Source organism: Egretta garzetta, unplaced genomic scaffold, assembly GCF_000687185.1.
Source record: "Egretta garzetta isolate BGI_Z169 unplaced genomic scaffold, ASM68718v1 scaffold154, whole genome shotgun sequence".
Classification (NCBI taxonomy): domain Eukaryota; kingdom Metazoa; phylum Chordata; class Aves; order Pelecaniformes; family Ardeidae; genus Egretta; species Egretta garzetta.
The window spans coordinates 4562513-4584696 of record NW_009259600.1 but is presented as its reverse complement, the minus strand read 5'-3'; the positions used below and the strand labels follow the sequence as shown (position 1 = coordinate 4584696).

Sequence of the window (22184 nt, the reverse complement as noted above, 5' to 3'; positions counted from 1 at the left end):
AAAGAAATTTTTCTTAATATCCAGTCAAAACCTCCCCTGATGCAACTTGAGGCCATTTCTTCTCACCTTACCACTTCTTACTTGGGAGAAGAGACCAACACCCACCTTGCTACAGCCTCCTTTCAGGTAGTTGTAGAGGGTGATAAGGTCTCCCCCTCAGCCTCCTCTTCTCCAGACTAAACAACCCCAGTTCCTTCAGCCACTCCTCATCAGACTTGTGCTCCAGAACCCTCACCAGTATCATTGCCCTTCTCTGGACATGCTTCAGTGCCTCAGTGTCCGTCTTGTAATGGGGGGCCCGAAACAGTATTCGAGGTGCGGCCTCACCAGTTCCAAGTACAGGGCAACAATTGCTTCCGTACTCCCACTGGCCACACTATTCCTGATACAAGCCAGGATGCTCTTGGCCTTCTTGGCCACCTGGGCACACTGCTGGTTCATGATTAGCCGGCTGTCAACCAGCACCCCCAGGTCCTTTTCTGCTGGGCAGCTTTCCAGCCACTCTTCCCCAAGCCTGTAGCATTGCATGGGGCTGTTGTGACCCAAGCACAGGACACGGCACTTGGCCTTGTGGAACCTCCCACAGCTGGCCTCAGCCCATTGACCCAGCCTGTCCAGGTCACTCTGTAGAGCCTTTCTACCCTCAAGCAGATCAACACTCCCACCCAACTTGGTGTCATCTGCAAACTTACTGAGGGTGCACTCAACCACCTCATCCAGATCATTGATAAATATATTAATCAAGACTGGCCCCAGAACTGAGCCCTGGGGGACACCACTTGTGACCAGCCACCAACTGGATTTAACTCCATTCACCACGACTCTATGGGCTTGGCCCTCCAGACAGGTTTTTACCCAGCAAAGAGTACACCTGTCTAAGCTATGAGCTGCCAGCTTCTCCAGAAGAATGGTGTGGGAGACAGAGTCAAAGGCTTTGCTGAAATCCAGGTAAACAACATCCACAGCCCTTCCTTCATCCACTAGATGGGTCACCCAGTCATAAAGGAGATCATGCAGCAGGACATGCCTTTCATGAATCCACGCTGGCTGGACTGGATCCCTTGATTGTCCTTCACATGCCTGGTGAGTGCATTCAAGATGGACTGCTCCATAATCTTCCCCAGTACCAGCATCAGGCTGACAGGCCTGTAATTCCCTGCATCCTCCTTCCAGCCCTGCTTGTAGAAGGGCGTCACGTTAGCAAGCCTCCAGTCATCTGGGACCTGCCCTGTTAGCCAGGACTGCTGATAAATGATGGAAAGTGGCTTGGCAAGCTTCTCCACCAGCTCCCTCAGCACTCTCGGGTGGATCCCATCCGGCCCCATAGACTTGTGGCTGTCCAGGTGGCGCAGCAGGTGATGAACTGCTTCCACCTGGATTATGGGGGACTTATTCTGCTCTTCATCCCTGTCTTCCAGCTCAGGAGGCTGAATGCCCTGGGGATAACTGGTCTGACTATTAAAGACTGAGGCAAAGAAGGCATTAAGTACCTCATCCTTTTCCTCATGCTTGGTGGCAATGTTTCCCCCTGCATCCAATAAAGGATATAGATTCTCCTTGGCTCCCTTTTTGTTGTTAATGTATTTGTAAAAACATTTTTATTATATCTTAAACAGCAGCCAGGTTGATTTCTAGCTGGCCTTTTGCCTTTCTAATTTTCTCTCTGCATGACCTAATGACATGCCTGTACTCTTCTTGAGTTGCCTGCCCCTTCTTCTGAAAGTGTTAAAACTCTCCTTTTTTTCCTGAGTCCCAGCAAAAGCTCCCTGATCAGCCAGGCCAGTTGTCTTCCCCGCCAGTTCGTCTTATGGCATATGGGCATGGCCTGCTCCCACACCTTTAAAACTTCCTTATTGAAGAGTGCCCAGCCTTCCTGGACCCCTTCGCCCTTCAGGGCTGCCTCCCAAGGGACTCTCTCAACCAGTGTCCTGAATAGTGGCCTTCTGAAGGCCAAAGTCTGCCTTCTGGAAGTCCATGGTAGTGGTTTTGCTTACCACCTTTCCATACATCGCCAAGAATCAAGAACTCTATCATTTCATGGCTGCTAAGCCCAAGACAGTCTCCTACCACCACATCTCCCACCAGTCCTCCCAGCACAAAGCTAGTTCTGCAAACTATATGCATACTTTTATAATTTGCTAATTAAAACAAGCTAACCTAGCATCTGTTCATGCAAATATAGTTTTGAATGTCAAATATTCAAAATACAAAAGTTTCTCTAGTGCATCACACCTTTGTGCTTTGTTGACAGACACAAGTGGAATTAACCTCAAGAAGAAACAAATCATTATCACGTATGATGTTAATATAGCAAAACAGATGATAAATATAGCTAAAAGAAGAATATAATTAGTACAGTCATTTCATTACAGGCAAAAATAAAGGAAATACATAAATGAATGGTAAAAATAAATGGTAAAAAATAAAAAAATAAGATTATAAGAGGTAAAAATAAATTAAAGAGAAAGAAGCCTTCGAAATGAATTATTATTTTACTACCAGTGATAGCATGGCAACCCACATAACATTCAGCAAACAGTTTTTCTGGGTTTAGTCCTTTTTAATCTCAAAATAACAACTAACCCTTTTTAATCTCAAAATAACAATTAACCCTACCACTAACGAACAAAACTGTAATCTGAGTTTCAGCAGACAACATCTTGAAGTATTTCATGATTATCTGGAAACAAACATCAATGCAAAGGAAAAGAAAAATATTTTCAGTGTATTTCAGAAGGATTACTAAATGTCTCAGCTGGATAGTCACTTTTTTTGGATGATCTACTTTACTACTTGTAGACAGTACTATGTGAATAAATAGCCTAGGAAATCCCAGAAAGCCATATCATATTGATTAGTTATAACAAAGTTTAACTTTAGCACTTTTAAGTCTCCGGAAAATATTCCTAAATTTAATAATTACTTGAAAAGAAGTGCCAAACAAATGCATTTTCTATGGGAGAGTGATTTCAAAACCAGTGAATTTTAAATGTTTACGCACAAATCTTGATTTCCGTACAATCCAGACTTTAAGCTACATGATCAGACTCACTGAAATCAAAGTGATTAATCACAGTGTATAAAGTCTGATAAAATTATGAACTAAAATATGAAATATCAAGGCAAATAGCAGATATTCTACTGAAAGCATATCTCCTTTATCTTGTTGTAGAAAATGTGTTACATGAAACTATCAGGGCCCCAAGACAGTACCTAAATGAAAGTGAGAAGAAAATTAAACATATATTTCAAAATTGCACATTTGATTATTTTAAAAGTTGTACTTTTCTGGGAGAATATTTCTTTAAAACTGAAAGTCGTTCCACCGTATTTTCACAGCTGATGCTGTTCAGCTGGGGACACATGTTATTGAGGGAGGCTGCAAAGGCAGAATGGCTAGTTTTAATTAAGTGATCATACCTGTTACTGTTTTTGTTTTGACAGGACTGCTGGCATACTCAGAGGCTTGATTTGATTGCTGCCTTGCCAAAGGTGCACTTCCAACTGATGCTTCATCCTCTTTTTTCCGAGTTACTGACACACCAAGTGGAACAGTTCCTACAGACTGGGAGAAAAAAAAAAAAAAAGATGTCTTGTGAGCCACTCAAAACCAAACCACATTAATATTGAATTGTGACATTGTCATGTGAAGCATGTCTTAAAGTATATATTTTGAAATGTATAGAGGAAAACTTGAAACAATGATTGGAGCACATAATTTGAAAACAAATTATGGAACGCTACATTCAGACTTGCACTTCTAATTCTTTATTTCAGTCCTGCTGCTCTGAAGAAAAGCTCTAAGGTAACAAAAAAAAAGTGAAATATAATTTATTAATTTAAAATTCCATGCTTGTTAGCCAATCAAAATACACATGAATAAACCTGGATGATCACCAAACCAAGCAAAATAATTATCTAAATGTTTAATGGAAACTGGAAAATTTTAGCCAGGTATGAAGATTGCGAAGTTTTGCAAAGAAATTTACCAAACTCCATTTGAACTTGAGAGAAAAGATTCATGGTTATTTATACATCATTGCATTTGTTCCTCACATTAAAAATATAAAATTTAATTCTGACCACTACTGATTTTGAGTTGTTTTGTCTTTCAGACCTATCAATAAATGACAAACTGCTCAAAATATCCCACTATTAAACAAAATTGAAGGCATTCAATTCTAATTTGAAGGACTGCATCTTTATTTTAAGATTAGAAAAGAGTGACGTGTATTAATCCATGTGGGTTCTGGAACTGGAGTTCCACAAATTAATATAGTCTATTAGCTTTGTTGTTACTTTTTTTTTTTTCAGTCAACACGAGCTAGAAAAGGCAGAATATTTAAAAAAATTGGGTCCTCAATTTTGCCATACAATTGGCTGTTAACATTTTGCTGTAGCATTAGCTGCTATGTAAATTGTAGCTGTGTCCCAGTTGACAAAAGCAGAATATTTCTACCATTAATTTTGCAGAGGGATATCATTTAAAGGTGACAAAAGTTTTTTTCTAAACATCAGACATTAGGATTACATGCATCTTAATCAATTTTTGTGTAATGTAATTTTGTTGGTATTGGAGCAAAAATGTAATCCATATAGCTGGGTAATGAGAAACCTCACACGTTGCATTAGGAATCTCTGTGGGAAACAAATTTGTGTGAGGCGGGCAATGTGCTCGTAAATTTTCTCCAATAGAAAACAGATCCCTGAATCAACCAGTGTGCAACACGTGCACACATACAAAACCCCAAAACAAACAGAGAAATCATTTAATTGAAGGAGAATGACTTCCAAACGCCTTCACCGTTTTCCACTATAAAAGTAAATTAAAGTAAGAAAGACAATCAACTATTTAATCCTACTCCAGTGAAAACAATCAACTTGTATATACAGTGGTATGCAAAGTTAATAGGAAAATACTGATGTCAATGACAAACAGAACTCTCATCTCTACTCCTCCCTCAGAACGTACAGTCATTAGCTTTGTCTCCAAAAGCACTAAAAAATTCTGGAATACCGTAACATGCCACTTTGCTGTCCTCTAGCCATAACAACAACAAAAGAACCCATAAGCTTTGAAAACACAAGTTTTACGCCACAGAACTACTTCCCACGTGCATACAGAGAGTGAGTCTGAAGTTTTGTAAACTCTCGTCAGACATTTTACATCACTTATTTTCAAAATTTAGCAGTTTATCTGATACAACCTTTCATAAGGCAAAGCCATCTGCAGCTTTCCCATGACAGCAACTGTTGAGCCATAATTTGGCAATTCTGGACGTAACATTGCAAGAACATTGACTTGCCAAAGTGAAGCAAGAGTTTCTGAAGAATGAACACAGACAATACAAGACAATACAAAAGACAATAGGATGGATGGAAACACTGTCTGAAGAAGCAGTATCTATTTCTGAACCACTGAAGAAATGGATCAGCAAAACATAATAAGTTACACCACTAGTCATATAGTGAAAAACATCAAGGCTATCACAGCCAGACAAAGCTGGAAAAAATTATGACCAAATATTGAGTGCTTGAGTGCTGATCTGGACAATGAAACAGCTGTTTCATCTTTGCTCACTGAAATCAAGCCTGATGTTGCTGTTGATGACGCCCAGTACAATCTTGTCAGGTTTTTGGCAGAAGATTTCTGGTTAAAAGAATGCAGAAGATGAAAGATCAACGTTGAACTAGATGGAAAAGAATCATCAAGATTTGGGTTTTAGCCACAAACTGATGAGGAAATTGCGGCTTGGGAAATAGTAGATGACAAGAGCCCCACAGCTGTATGAGAAGATGAATCTGATGGGAAAGGAGACATTGCAGGCAAGTGTTATCATAAGCATTTCATCACAAGAATCCAAACAGCTAGCTATAAAGTAATACGTAGTAAAGCTTAACACACCTAGTTGGGACGTAAGCTTTATGGTTACTGTTTGGTAGTGTTATAAAAAAGATAAATAAAGAATATTTAATAAAGATATGGAACTACAGCAACATTTATATGAGATGGTTTTGTTCACAAGTCAGAATCAGATTCTGTTCTAGAATGCTGACCACAGCACACACAGTTTTATCAATGCAATAATATTTTGTGGCTATTATACACTGAGTACTAGATTAATAATAATTCATAGTGCTCAAAATAAGAAAATTTACTACTTTTCCAGTATAATTATTACAATTAACTTTTTAAGCAGTGGCTAAAAAACTACAGGAAAGCTGTCTTTTTCCAAATTTAAATTTTCTTGACACAAATAATCTAACACATTACATGCCATGTTAAGTATGTATACACAAAACACACATATATGTTATTTATGCATGTAAATGGATCAACAGACACAGATTATATTTTTTATTTTACTTCATACTGCGCAGTCAACATGACTTTGGAACTGATAAAGATCTAAAATCAGAGAACGGCACAAAACAATAACAGCTAAAAACCAACCTGCCAAAAATACCAAGCCCCAAGTATTTCCTGATTTATGTGGAGATATGCCAACTAACGGAAGCTAAAATATCTTGTAAAGCAGGCTAGTGGAAATTTGCCCCAGGTAGAATAAATTAATATTTTATTTTACTTGGGATTTTTGGTAATTAAATATTTTATTTCTGAATTGTAACTTCCCACAAGTGTGCGGCTGAAGAGGATGCAAGCAGATCTAGGAACATATGAAAAGCATTTTAAAGAAAACTTGACCAACTGAGCAGACAAGTAACTTTCATTTGAGGGATGCCTATACAGTCACCTCCCTGATAACAAAGTAAAGGCAGAAGAATGTTCCAAGAGTGGAACTTAAATATTATTACTAAATTAAAAAATGAAGCACTGGTTTGTGAAATGTTGACTTCAGAAACCTCAATCTAGACATGGGTTGCCATCTTTGAAATTATACTAAATCCAGCTATCCCATACAGTGGATGCTGCGTGCACACAGACTGATGTGTACACATGCAGTAGCTTGCAACCAGCAAGCAGGAAGAAAAATTAATGAAGTCTTTGGAATAGGGACAGATGGCAGTTCTACTCAAGACATGGTGTTCCGTGAACATCTAAGATCACTGTCATGCAATCACTATCTGCCTCAGCGAAGAGTATTTACCTATGCTGCAAGACTGTCCAAGTGGTGCCAGAATGAGCTGCAACAGCAAGGAGGATTTACCTTGCCCAGCCTACAAGTTCCAAGATCATGAAATCACAATCACTGATTGACTACTGAGTTGCATTTCATTGTTTTGATTTCTGAGACTAATAATATAAGCACACACCCCTAAATTGCTTCAGAGACCTGAAAAAAAAATAGGCATTAGGCCTAGTTTGCCATTAAAATTAAATTAATTAATAAAATTACATTACTTAAAACTGAATTAATTCCTAATTAAAAAGATTAGGCATGTCTAACCCCTGGGGTTCACAAAAGCACCTTCTTTCCTGGCATATGAACTTGCTAATTCAAACAAAGTTCTGTAATTTCTTCAGGTAGGAATTTCAGGTATGCTCAGAAAAGTACTCTGTTGGCATGAAAGACCAATCACTGATTAGCTGTAATCTTTCCAAACTTATGTCATGAACTGATGTCAGCCAAGAACACCCATGTTTTCACCAACTGATGAAAGCATTGTATCAACAGTTGCAAGGGGCCTCTGAAAATAGAAGATGAAGTTCAAGTCCCATGTAGCTTTAGTTTCTTAAGTAAGCAGTAACTTCATTCCTACATCTTTTAGAAACTTAATTGTGTTCCTTGGTGTAAGAGGTAACAGATCCTGATAGGGATAAACATAGTGCTTTTGGCCTGCAAGCAATATCAGAAATCAAGACCTATTATAATTTGAGAAATCTTTGCACACCAAGAAGATAATTATGTCTACTGTAGAAACATGCTTGTTTTATCAAAGCCTTTCCTGCTATTTATCAAGGTAGAAGAGAAAAACTAGAACTAAAGAAGGACAACACAGCTCTACCCTTGGCAACCAGCTTTTCTACAACATGGAAAAATCCTAAGTTCGGGTACTGAAATTTACCCTCATTGTGTCATTCATTCACTGCTTTTCATTGCGAGAAGTGTTTGGCTCTTAAAGACACAAAGATCTGCAATATTCCAAAAGTCATCCTAAGACAGATCAAATTAGAGGAGTTACTTGTTCTACATGAGTCTACTGACCAAGTCATGGTGATAAAATTATCTATCTTAGGCACACATTCCAGAGACACCTCTGGGGCAGACCTCTGAATGAAGAATTGCCCAAAGCATACCATCAAGAATTAATAACATCCTCAGCTCACAATGAACTTCCCTTACAGCAGTGAAAAGATTTTATAACGCAGGAAAATTCCTAAGATAATGGTAGAGAAAGGAGAAAATGGGCAGGAAAAAAATGGATTAAATTGAATTTCTAATGACCAATTCTGTACTCTACCTACACAGCTGAGGAAGAAATCTTTCTTTTGAATCGGGATACACAATCTTCCATAGTGTAGATGTTCAGGAAAAAATTGAGAAATTTGGATTCTGGAATCATGTAGGTGGATTACATTCCAGTGCTTTAAAGCAGGATGAATCTGGAAGCAGTGAACTGTATTTTCCTTAGTTGTTCTTGTATAGGACTAAGGATGTTCTCCCTACACTGCTGGTTTTAGATCTACTCCATTACTGAAATATCCATTAAATTAGGTAGTAACACACACATGTACAGAAAAGCCAAGGAAAATGACAGAAATATGCATCTATACACATTTATATCATACATCTTCATATATGTGTAGGTACACATTTTTGATAGTTTAATCTTCACTAAAATTAGTCATTTTATCTCACAGAAATGAGTAATGTAAGAAAAGTATTAACAAGCTATGAAGGCTTTACAGCAATGTGCATTTGAGGGGTAAAAAAAAGTTACATGCACTCATTTATGTATTCACTGCAAAAAGTATCACATGCCATGCCTGACTGTCTCATATCAAAGTATAGCTAAGGCTTTTTTACCAAGGAAAACAAACTCTTCAAATATTTACCTGTGCAAAGCTAAGTATGGGCTTTTATAAGAGAGTAAATATATGACAAACACCACTGGTTTACAAAAATAAAACAAGCCACATCTAAAAAAAAAATCTTAAAAAAAAATAGTCAAAATAAAATATGCAATTACTGGAAACAAGGCCTCTAAATGTAGCTTTGTTTTGCTTTTTAATAGGAAGGCAATGTTAACAAGCATTAAACAGCATGGGTACAAGAAGTCACTCCCTATAGTGGTATCTTTTCCAAATTCTGTTCAATTTACTTTTCATAAAGCCTTAAAGAACCTATCTTTTCAACAGGGCTTTCAGACCAAGGAAGCGTAAGGGCTTTAACCATATACTGTAGATATGCTGAGCTAAATAACTGTTAAAAAGCAGCGAGTAACTGGTGCGCATACTACACTAACACATCTACTGCTGCTACACATACAGCTCACTTCACAAAAATAATGTATTTTAAAAACTGACTCATACAAGAACACTTAAAAAAAAAAAAAAAACAAAACAAGCCCTCAAACTTCTGTGTCAGTTTAAAGCCTGCTTAAAATCTAGCATAAGTTCATCAATCATCAAGCAGGGTATGTAATATGTCTTTTGAATTTGCTGCTCCAACTTCATGGATTATTACCAGTTACTGAAAAAAATGGTGGTAACAAAACCATATTTCATAAAAGTCTAACAAATCCAGGGAACCAAAAATGCAATTATTTTTAACACCCAGGCAATGTAAAATACACAATTTTTATGTGGAACGTACAGACGGAGTGCAAAGTATCTGGCTTATACTAATTTTCCTTTGAGCAGTCACATGTACTGTATAAAAAGCAGAATAATTACAATTTTGTCAGATTTCTTCTTAATGCATTAAACCTTAACATGTAGAGATGAAGAGTGAAACATTTACATTAAAAAAAATTTACCCATGTGTCCAACACAATATTGTTTACAAATATTGATATCTTTAAACCTTTCTAAGTACTTCCATTTTATAGGTATAACACACCAAATGTCAGTACAAAAGAATTTACTACTGAATACCTTTCGCCAGAATGCTTTTCACCTATTCTTCAGGTTTTGAACTAAAGGACAGCAAAATCAAAAAGTGCATTTTTTTAATTTATTCTTGCCATATTAAGTACTAAAAAGTTGAGAATCAATCCATTAACCATTGGAACTATCACATAATAGGTTAAAAACAAGATGGTATGACAAATTAATTCTTTTTTAACATACACATTAAGTAGCAAGTTCTGGTTGTGGTTTTTCTTTTAAGTTAAGAATTTGGTGTAAGTATCTTAACAGGCACAATGTTCAGAAGGTGATGAATTAAAACATCTCTAAGATGCCTCTATCTTACAAGTCAAAACCTGAGGATTTTGAAAATAAGTTTTGAACTTTAAGTTACAGTACTTTGATTTATAAAGTTTATTCCTTGCTCTACACCAAGACTCATTATTTCAGCTCAGTATTATTGTAAAATAAACTAATAGAACTTAACAAAATTTTTAGACTGCAATGTTCTCACTGTTTCTGTGCTTCAAAGGGGACAAAGGAAAACTTATAGATGCATGTTGAAATTCAGAATGAATAGAGAAAAACAAGTTATATTTACAACCATTTACCCTACAGCACTGACCATATAGCCACAACAGCAACCACACAGATCATTATTCAAATACTTAACAGCAACCACATTTTGGCATGCAGTCACTTTGTAACAAAAAGGTAATATGCTACAATGCCATTCACCAAAAGCATCTGTCACCAAATATTCCACTGTATTTAAAAAATTATGCAGAAGCCTTAAAGATTAGTTCTATTTCCAGATTTTCCTTTTTTTTCCAAGTTAGTTTAAAATAAATGTAAGGAAGAATGGTGTACAACTTGCACACTGTACAGAAACATAACTTATGTAGAAAGGTTGTACATCAAGTGAATTTCCAAGTTCCAACATTCTCTTTAGACAAACACTAAGTCCAATCCCCTTCTCCTGAAAATAGCTGTCATACACATTGTCCCTGAAGACATAAAATTCCATATAGAAACAAGTTAGAAAATTTCCTTCTAATGATAATAGAAGCAGAAAAAAACTATTGTAGTCTTAATATTCAAGATTTTAAACCCTTTTACTTCTAGCTCAAATATATGAAGAACCTGTTTACATTCACTGGTTATTGTGCCAAATTTAACTTTTCATTTAAATAGGTTCTCTCGCCTTTTGGTGTTTACCTTTAGTCAGACTTAAAATCCTCATTTATCGTTCATCACATTTTTCAGAGACCATCTAAGAACATATTAGGACATGTGATGTCATGCACTAGGTACTACATGAACACGGTTAAAAAGTTTATAACTTAATCGTACAAAATAGACACACTGGTTAAAGGAGGGGAGAAAGTGTAAAGAAGTAGCGTCTGTACAAACCAAGTAACGTAACAGACTCAGCTATCACACTAGTTCTACAATTCTTAGCTGCTGGGTAAGCAAGGTGCAAACAGAGGTAGGTTCAGCAACAGTAATAAATAAAAAGGAGTAGCCCCCCCTGGGCGGCATATACCCCCGCACCCCAATGCAGCAGTCATTCTTTGATCGTTCCAGTTGAATGAAGTCTCAGTAGGGCCAAAGAGTGATGCATTTCTTGGTGGTTTCATCACATTAATCTTAAAGATGACACAGTACAGCTTTATGGAAAAATCACTGAAAATTTATGCATTTTGTCAAGACATGTTTACTCTTATGCTTACTTCTGTCCCATCCTATTTCAGCTTACGAAGTTGAGTATGTTCTGATATTTCTGATTTTTCATGCTTTCAGGCAAAACCACACCAACACAATTGCATTACACAAAGTGAGTATGTCAGTAAAGACACAAAAATATATGTACTACCAAACTGGCATTATAAACCTAAGAATTGCAGAATAATAGTTAAAAGGCAAACAAATTTGAAGAAGTTCTGGCCTGTAAAGGCACACCTGTCTCTGTGGGAAGCCAGACAATCCCTATCCTGAATGCAATCAGAAGTTTACACAGCTATAGTTATGGTCCCAAATAAATTACTGATTTGATTTAACTTGTTAAACTCACAATGTTATTACTTGATAGAAGGTGTACACAGACTCAAATGTACTTAAAGATTTTCTGACTCTTTTCAGATAAACCCCAAGATTTTGACTTACTCAAAAGGACAGAGAAAAAAAAATGTATTAAGTAGACATTAAGTTTTTAAATATCAACATGTAAGATCTCTTAATCACACAAGGACCTTCTGAAGTGATGTATTTTCTTTTCTTCTGTTGCAATTGTAGAAGATTGACATTTAGGATAGAGGATAAGTTTAAAATCAGGCAAAACCTGTGTACTTTCCAGGTCAGGAGTATGGGGCATGAAAATTAAGGTCAAGAGTACGTCAAAAAAACCACTTTGCCACACAGACCCACAGTCTTAACTTCTTGCATCTTTTCCGAGCACTTCGTACGTAAATATGTATTTTGATATTATATACAGAATCTGTTCCAGCATTCACTTATGTCAAGTTATGAACTGTATGGTTGATCTCCTATTAAAATGGAATTTAGTAAGAGCAGTGATTTTATAACAAGTTATGCAATTACGTGATAGATCATCCCAAATGGGTAAAACATGATTTAATATTCAGTCTCAGGAGGATTATGAGGTCTCAGCAGTTAAAACTAGTTGCAAAATACTGATCCTAAACACTGACCATCAAAAAAACATTCTCTCTGTTCCTTTCATTAAACATTATAAATGAAATGAAAATTTTAATGTGCAAAACCCATCATTTTAAGTAATTCAAAATAAGATTAACAGTACGTGCAGCAAACTACAAAGAACAGGGTGACAGAAAACAAATACGTGGAACAAGAATGCACTACTGGCATATATGGCAAAGTTTCCACACTCCTGTCCTTTCAACAATACGTACCTGCTGAATGTGTCTACTGGCTCTTTTCTGAGGCTGGTAGATAAGCCAACTATACAGGACTGGATCAACATTTATTGCTAATCCTTGTACACTGGACAGGAGTACTGCACCTATACACCATAGGAAAGGAAAGAAAGAAGAAGAAATGTAAACTATCTGCTAAAGAATGTCCATATATGTATTCATTTTTCTTGCACAAAAATCCTCTTTGATGCAGACTTTTGTATGGATTGGACTAAATATTATTTATTTTAAATTCCAATCAAGAGTAATAATTAAAACATAAACTTCAGTAACTTCTTGAAAGTGAGAAACTTGCCAGCACTGCCAGTGTTATGGACACACACACACACCCCCAAAAAAGCAGAGAACTGCATTTTGATTTTGCTTATTGCAATTCTTGCCAAGAAAAATGCTTTTTTTCCACAAAGTTTTGTGTGTAATTGAATACATACAACACCTTTCCTCAGATTCTCAGCCAACAATAACATTAGGCAAGAAATGAGTCAATGAGACCCCTGACAGAAAGAGAAGAATATAATGCATGACTCCCCCCCAGTCTCAAAGAAAAACTTGGTCTAGGACTGCGGGTTCTTTTAATAAAGACAGGTCTACTTTAGGTTAGTGTTCTGCCCAAAGCTGCTCAGGATATTTCTTATGTAAATGTGGTCATGAATATTCTTTAGTGCACTAGGTATGTAAAATAAGGCAAATTTTTAAACTCTGCTAACATTGGCAGTCTCGGTATTGTGAGCTCTTAGGATTTTATCTTAAGTTTTACAATATATCTTATTTTCTTTAAATCTCACTTTTGAAGTCCTAGGATTACAAGATAGGGCTACTATAGCTTCATTTCTTAAAAGTAAACTTCTAGTTTTCTTATGGTTTTGAAGAAAAACTTACAAAGGAAACATCGAGGCTCAAAATAGGAGAAAAACTATTCTCCGTATCCAGAAATCTTAGCATATAATTCAGGCCAAGCACACTAAAACCCAATTTATGAAGCACTATTTCCATTAAACCTGCATTAAAAATCTGATGATGTATTAGCAAGGCTTTTGTTTTAATAGTACAGATAAAGTATCTATTGCAGCAGAACTTAATTACAGATCTGTGTAATTCAGAAGCAAATGGATTAATATAATACAAAGTTATCATTTATATTGAAAAAGTGTGGCAAGTAGTAATAGGCAGTTATCTTTTCACGTAAGTTTTGCAATTTTACAACAAACAAATTAATGAAATGATGAAATAATTAACAAAATAAATTCAAAACAGAAATCCTGGTTACTGGAAGGTCCCAGCACCAAGTTCTAGAAAATTACAGTACTTCTATAATTCAAAGAATCATAGTTCCTAAAGCAATATATAGTATATTTACTCTGTAGTATACAGTATAATTATGCAGCAATCTGAATTTAATAATAAATCAAAATAAATTCAGAGAGCTTGTCACACAATTCAATGTACCTTCCAAAAATCAGCAAAAACATGTGCCTCAAAATACCTAATATACCACCAAAATTGTAAATTGGGGGGTGGGGAAAGAGAGATTAGTTATGAGTTTATTATATGTAACAAAATTTTAAAACCAGCTGAATTCCAAATGGCAGAAGACCCATCAACCTGGGCTGATGCGAGCAAAGCCTGATGAGTACAATGGGAAAATGGCAGTCAAGAAATATACAAAGATAAATCATCTGCCTAGCACAAGCTTGGAGTTGGAACACACACTGTGAGGAACTCCTATACACATACTAGTCTATGCAATCTGATGGTTTTAAATGTCAGTAATAAACCTTAGAAATAAATCTGCAATTTAAGGCAAAGCCGATGTCAAGAATAAAGTAAAGGGGAAACGTGCAAGTAAGAAGACCAGTGAATATACCTTGGGCGGGACCTAGAGGAGACTAGAAAAAGGAAGCAGAAGGTAACAGAGGATTGATAAAGTGTATGCTACAATCATTAGCTTTTATAAGATATTTGTATGCCAAAATAAGAGAATCCTACATCTTTAAGAGATACCGCCTGTTGTCAGCAAAACTTAATTAAAGGTTTAATGTATATATGATATGACAAGTGGGAGCCAGAGACCTCCCAAAGAGTGGGGAATAAAGTCAGCCTACAGGCAAAGTCAACAAAAAAATCCCACATTTATAACAGACTCCTGAAAATAAAAAAAAAAAAGTGCTATTGTAGCACATGATGCTAGTTACTCAATTTAGTTTCTTGTTTACTGCAAAAGATCATCTAAAACTAAGAAATTCAATACAATTAAATCATGCTTTGAACTGAAACTATCTTTTCACTTCAGTGAAGTCACACTAGAACAATCCCATAAAACTCTGAAGTAAGGTAGAACAGAGAGCAAAACAGTTTATTTTTCCAGTTGTCTTTTGTCCTTGATAGCTTGTCTGGGAGGAAAAAAAAAAAAAAAAGAAAAGAAAACCCAGTACAAGTAGTCAGATAAGCAATTACTTTATTTGCCTTTCAATTTGACTGTCAGGTAACTTTGGCCACCTACCAAGGCACTTCTGTCACACTGAATTACTGAAATTTACTGCCATATTTGCTACTCAGCCACTACATTCAAAGAGCAGTTTAGTCACCTATGTAAAGTTGTTCTCTGTGTAACAGCTTTCTTCAAAATAAATAACTATGGAGTCAAAGAAAAGTTTCTCAGATTTGCCTCCTCCCCCACACTAAAAAAAACTCTCTTAAACTTATGTTTTCATTCCAAGAAATAAGAATCCCCCACAGTTTTCAAGGAAGATCTCACTGATGCGAGGACCAAGCTGTAAGTTGGCAGCAGACTCCTTACACGTCTAAGAAAAAAATTAATTGCTATTTTGTCTCTGTCAAAATGCAATGCTCGAGTTTCCTGGATTTCATTAAGATTGTGGTGAACTTTCTTTTCTCCCCTCCCCTTTTCTCCTTTTAATTAAATTTACATTTCAGAAAAAAACAGACCTTAGTCCCACACGATACTAGGTTTCCTTTCCAGATCCCAGTTCTTGCCCGAGTTATCTATTACATCTATCTAGTAAATGATTTGAAAAATAAGAATCAAACCCAACACCACATAATCTTTGAACATTTGAGAATTTCCTGAAAGTCACCGTGTCATTTGCCAGGTGCAGTTTGAGCAAATAATTTCTTTTCCTTCCCAAGTTTTGGGCCTCTAAGGGGAGGCGGCAGGCTGGCAGTGGAGGAGGATGAACAGGAGGCAGCAGAGCACAGCCATGCTTGGCGTGCTTATCCTGTGGACGACTGTCTTGACAAGCTTTCCTTGGATGATGACAGCTGCAGCAACAGCAGTCATCTTCCCAAGGGAGCGGGGGGCCCCCAGAGGATATCCTTGGGCCTCCTGCGCTTGGGTTGGCTCTGTCGCCACTTCCTCACACCTTGGGTGCCGAGCAAAGGCTGCTGGAGGAGCAGGGAGGAGAGGGGTCGCTAGCTTGGGGCTCCAGCCCTACCCTCTCCTTCATAAGGGAAACCCAAGCACATAGCAAGTGGGAGAAAAAAGGGAATATGGCACATTTCTGGTAAGGCAGGAGAGGAGACCTGGGGGATGCAGCTGCAGAGGAAAGAGGCCAGAGGTAAAGGCAGGATAGGTGAAATAGGGCACAGTCGAGCAGCAGAGTGGTGGTGCTGAGGGATGCTCAGCAGTAATGAATGAACAGGAAAGGGTTTCAAATATTACAGAGAGAAGAAAAGGATGAAGGCAGCAGGATGGTGAAAGAGGAATCCAGAGGTGAATGAGCACTTTGGGAAGCAGAAGGGAGGTGGCAACTTGGTGAAAATGGCTGTCTTCTGGAGATGCAAGAACCTTGTGAAAGAGTAAACTTCATGACTGAGTCATTCCCAACATTTTGGTGAAATAAAAATTACTAGGAAGAGTAGACAATAATAGTTCAGTCATAACTTTACTTATTGAAACTCAATATTTAACACAACTAACATATGCACTAGACATTGAGAAGTGGCCTTGTTATTTCTGTGCAGAAAAATGTATTTTATCTCTGCAATAATAAAGGATCGCCCGGCAGAATTCTTTCTAAATTCTGCTCTGTGTGTATGCACTATCCAAACACATCTATATTGCTATTTCCAGTAAAAACTTTCAGTAAATAATTTTAGCTATTCCCCCATAAAATGAACTGAAAAACCTCTACAGGAAACTGAAGTTAAAGTTATAGTTAATGTACACTTTCTACTGGGGAGGGATTACAAATGCGAACAAAGGGAACAATCTACAATAAAAACTAATTCTGGCAAGTTTTATTCATTTTTAGTGACTAAGTAACTAAAGAAACATTAGACCATTTTGCTATATAAACTTCAACATGAATTATTTCAGCATTGAGCTCCTGTCTCCTAGCTGTCTCAGGACACATGAATGACAAGCAGGTGCTGATACAGGTTGAGTTAGCATCATTAGTTCAGTACCCAATTATTTTAAAGAATAACAGAAAGAATAAATAAACTTTTTTACTTATTATCTTACTGTTTTGAAGGACATTTCCACTAAGGCATACTATAAAAAAGCAGATCTGCATATTACACCCAAATGAAGAGTTCTTTTTTATAAACATATATAGGTAATTAGTTCTTTCTGCTAGTTGACTCAGAACAGATGCACTGTAAATCACTAAATGTGGAAATATCCAACTCTGTTTAATTTTAGTCTGGGAGTCAACTAAAGGAAAAAAAGAGTGCTCTTTACTACTCTGCTTACTGCCAAAATGGCTCGCTTACCCACATTCCAAACAGGCTTTACCAATTAGCTATCCTATGGCACCACAGCCATTTTCAGTCACATCCCAAGCTGAAGAATGAAAGCTGAAGTAGGAGTTACAGACTGCAGTTACACAGCATAAAAATTAAACATGCAACCTTTTCATCCACTTCGCAATATCGACGACAAGCCAATATGATTGCTTTGCAAAATAATCAGCTTATCTAAGAGATGGAGTCCTGCATTTCATCCTGAATTGCCAAGTCAGACAAGGGAAACAGATATTTCAAGCCACATCAAAGTTTATGTGATAGTGAAAAATTATTTTTACATTATACCAGCTACAATAAGTTAATAAATTTTGTCTAACTACTGAAATATATATCTGCATGTCCCCCTGTTCAAGGTTGACTTGAATGATTACAGATGGCCTTTTATGTAAACATTATCCCAATTTTATCTTGGAGAAAAATCTCTGAGTCTACTGTACTTTCATAGTGTTTTATGTTCACCAAGTGCTTAAAATAAGTCTAAGATCAATTAGTTTAGTTGCTTACGCCAATATTAGAATATGTCATTACATAAAAGTAGCAGGGTAACATTTTCCCATGAACTAAGGCGCTTTGGTCTGTAATATCACAGTTCCTTCATACAACAATTATTCTTTGCTCAAGCATATACACACCACAATATTTTAACAGTATTCCTTTTTAAAAAAAAAAAAAAAAAAAAAAAGCTTTTGATCTTTGGAAACGTTCAGTAAGAATGTACTTCTACTGCTACCATGACCTTGTAACTCTCCTACTGAGGTTTATAGCAGAAAAGCACTAAGTGCTGAAACAAAAGAGGTCAGCATCATTATTTCCATTTCAAAAATAAAGTGAGGCAGAGAAGTGAAGTTATTAAATCACGCAGCAGGACCCAGGGATAGAATTCAGATGTTAAAGTTATGTGCCACAGCTAAGTACCTACTGTACCTAGTAACAAAAATAAATGTAGGAGTGTGACTTAGGTTAATCATAACTAAATCATATAGGCCTAATTTCAATTGTATCTTCTGATAAGCCATCGTTACGGTTAAAGAAAAGAAACATCCTATCTGCATCAATACACATACCCAAATACTCACAAACACTGAATTATGGAATTGTAACATAGAATTAGAGTCAAAAATGTAACATAATGAGGTAAAAGAAAAAACTGCTGAATGCATTGGTTAACACAAAAGGCTGTACATCAGGCATCATTTTTCTAAAGTACAAGGAGCCATATTTCTGCAAATCAGTCTGAAGCAGGTATATCAAATCAAGGTATGGAGAACAACCCTTGGTTATTGCATATAATCTCTGCACTTTGATGTTAAAAATGGAAATAGTCCATTTAGTATTTTCTCTTTATTACTGAAGGAAAACATTACGACATGCTGAGATGCAAGCTTCCACAAAAACGCTAGAATATTCGTATTTAACTTGTTTGCTATAAGGGGTTTTTTTGGGGGAAAAAAAGTATCTTGAAAGGCTGCTTTGTTTTCTAAAATTCATTTGAGCAAAACTTAAATTTTCTTTAGAGAATATGGTGATGTGGGTTCAGGGAAACAGTTTAATAGGCAATAACAACCAAGAAAAATAGGAAGTGTGTAGGCAGCTGTAGTATCCAGAAATGTTAGCTTTATTTGGATTATTATTGAATCGTCTCTATGAAAACATAACAGCAATATTCCTACACTAAGCTGCATAGCACCTCTTCCTTAATTTCTACTTTTTTAATGGAAGAACGTCTCATTCAAGTATCATTTCCTCATGTTCACCTCTAGGTCCTGTTTATATATTTAGCCACACACTTACTATTCTGTAAACATAAGGAGAACAAGGAACTCTAAATTCAGCTGACAGAAAGGACTATACAGATAGAAAGCAAGGATATATTATAATGACTTCGAAATCATATTGTCAGTGAGTGAACAAAATGATACAAACTTTTTAGAAAACATGAAGTGTTTAGAACACTTGGTTTGCTTTAGTCACCAAAAGAAATGGGGAGAAATACAATGTTCAAGTTGCCCAGAGCGTTACGTTTCCACCCAGAAATGCAGGGTGGCCCAAACTGACTCCAAGCAGAGGCTGTTTCTGGAGACAGCGCTATGGAAGTGGGTATTCAGAAACCTAGTTACAACGAACCACTTCAGTTTACAAAGGTATCTACCAAAGACTGGTCCCTTTGTCTTTACCCCCCCTGCAGTCCCACTAGAAAACTATCTAACATTTGATGATATAAATCTGAGCATCAATCTGACTTAGACTGTGTTTATTATGAAACTTCATGGCTAAGATCTGCTCTGCTAGCATCGTGATACCTTCATATACAAAAAAGTTACCCCTCAGGCTACGAACAGTTCTGCCTCTGTATCTGAGACCACCACAATTACATGTGTGGCAAAGTTTACTTAAACCTCTACCTAATGCTATAAACTACATGAACTTGATCACACCTGACCAGGTTTTCAAAATACAAACACAGGTTTGAGAATTTTTGCTTGTTTACCTCTGCAACAAAAGAGCTCAAATATGTGTTGTAATGTCACGGCTGCTTCTTTTCAAGTTCTGTATGGAACCAGTACAACTCACTGTTACTCAGGCTTATGGATCAAGAGGAGACTGTACATTTAATTGAAGTAAAAAGTTGTTTGGGGCTCTGAAGAAACTATGAGAAAATTTTCCCATTTTTTTTGTTTGCTCTACTTGGCTGAGACCCCCTCGATCCCGTTTTAAAGGCTGTGGTGGCTATTTTTCAGATTACAAGGACTTTTAGTCTCACTTGTAAAATGCAGTAATTCCATGGAATGGATTTCTGATGAACTATTGAAAACAGACATCTTCTCAAGCAGACTAGAAATAAAATGGCTATATGGATATTTTTTGTTAAACAAGAATTTTGCTGATTCCTATGTTTAATGGACTGAGATGAGAAATGAGAGGAGCAGGGCAGCAAATCCCTTCTTTCATTAGATCTCAGGAGTCTAGTACTACTTTTGGATCATATTCTATTCTGGAACAAAAATGTGAAAAAAATTAAGTATAAAATAAGAAATACTGTGTCTTAAGCCTAGTGTTCTCCTAAGGAAAAAACAAGCATAAGGATAAAGCAGTTTTAGTTACGTAGTCTACTGGAATTCCCTTTCCACAAGGTGTTTCATCAAAGGCTTTTAAAGAAACTATGCTACCTATAAGGCATAAAAGAGGAAGTTGAAAAGATAAATCATTTGAGATCTGATAAATTATTTAGGAGAAAAGAAACAGTGTTAGGAAAACATGGTAAATTTCACTATGGAAGAAGGCAGACCCCTGCAGGGACATGAGCTGCTCAAGACATTCCAGGAGATTAATGTGGTGACCAGCTCTGCTGAGATATCCAGAGTAACCAAGAACAGGGCTGACCGCAGAACTCCCAAAGTATCCCACCTGATTCAGTACAGATAAACATACTTTTCCTACTGGTATTGCTGCCTCATATCTTAACTTCACATGTAAAATTATAACTAAGCTGACTGCTTTGACTCAGAAAACAAGATTTCTGTTTATTCTAGAAAAGTGTTAGCTCAATATTCAGTAGGAAGGAAGAGGCAATAAAACAGAAACCATCTATCTGTACCACTGTATAGATCCACTGCGTACACAGATACTGAGAATACTGCATGCAGCTCTGGTCAGTCAAAAGGATCATTTTTAAGCATTCAAACCTGGAAACTTCTGTTTCACAATACCATTCATTCAGCATTTATGCTCCCTGATTCACTCTATGCTCCATGCCAAAAGCATTATACATTCTCCAAATCCCAGAGCAGAGAGCACAGAAATAAAAATGTATGCACACTTGTATCTTGAATTTCGCTTACTGGTTAAGTAATTTTCTTTTTTTTTTTTTTCATTTTTAAACGATTGCCTATTTACTACGGTCAACTCCAAAGCAGATGGGTTTTGAACAACTCCGGGTCCAAACCACCTGGATGTGCACCTCGGAGCCTTAGACAAACTGGAACAGCAGAAGCTCTTTTGCAAATGCAATATTATTTGTAGATTTTATGATTGTGTTGTTCTTGGTAAGTATGTATACAAATGTGATAAGCACCACCAGTAGCTGCACTTCACACACTGCTTACACAGACGTTAATTGATAAAGATACTGGAGTCTCCGGATATGCAACAAATGAGTTCTAATCACTGTAGACAATCCTGCAGCACAGTTTGGTTAAAAATACATGGTATTCTCAACCCTAACCTAGTCTCAAAATACCTATTTTACTAAATGAACTTCTTATTCCTTGCAGGACTGCAAGAACAGCGAGACTCAAGCAACTCTGCACCAGACAGACAGTGGACAGAAGTTTAAACTAAAGCATCCTGATGGACAAATGACTGATCTTCAAGATCTAAAAGACAGCCTGAATGCTTCCATAACAGCAGGTTGAGGACCGTAGTTGACT

The 22184-nt window shown here is 36.7% G+C and overlaps 1 protein-coding gene across 1 annotated transcript in view; it reads right to left on the bottom strand.

The window, feature by feature from the left end:
• The window catches only part of VPS13B (vacuolar protein sorting 13 homolog B), a 482902-nt gene that overhangs the window by 252848 nt on the left and 207870 nt on the right, over positions 1–22184 (bottom strand). Inside the window, exons 19-20 of the mRNA XM_035893844.1 lie at positions 12967–13076; positions 3421–3565 (exon numbers count right to left, since the gene is read on the bottom strand). Coding sequence (XP_035749737.1) covers positions 3421–3565; positions 12967–13076 — 255 coding nt within the window. The remainder of the gene's footprint in view (positions 1–3420; positions 3566–12966; positions 13077–22184) is intronic.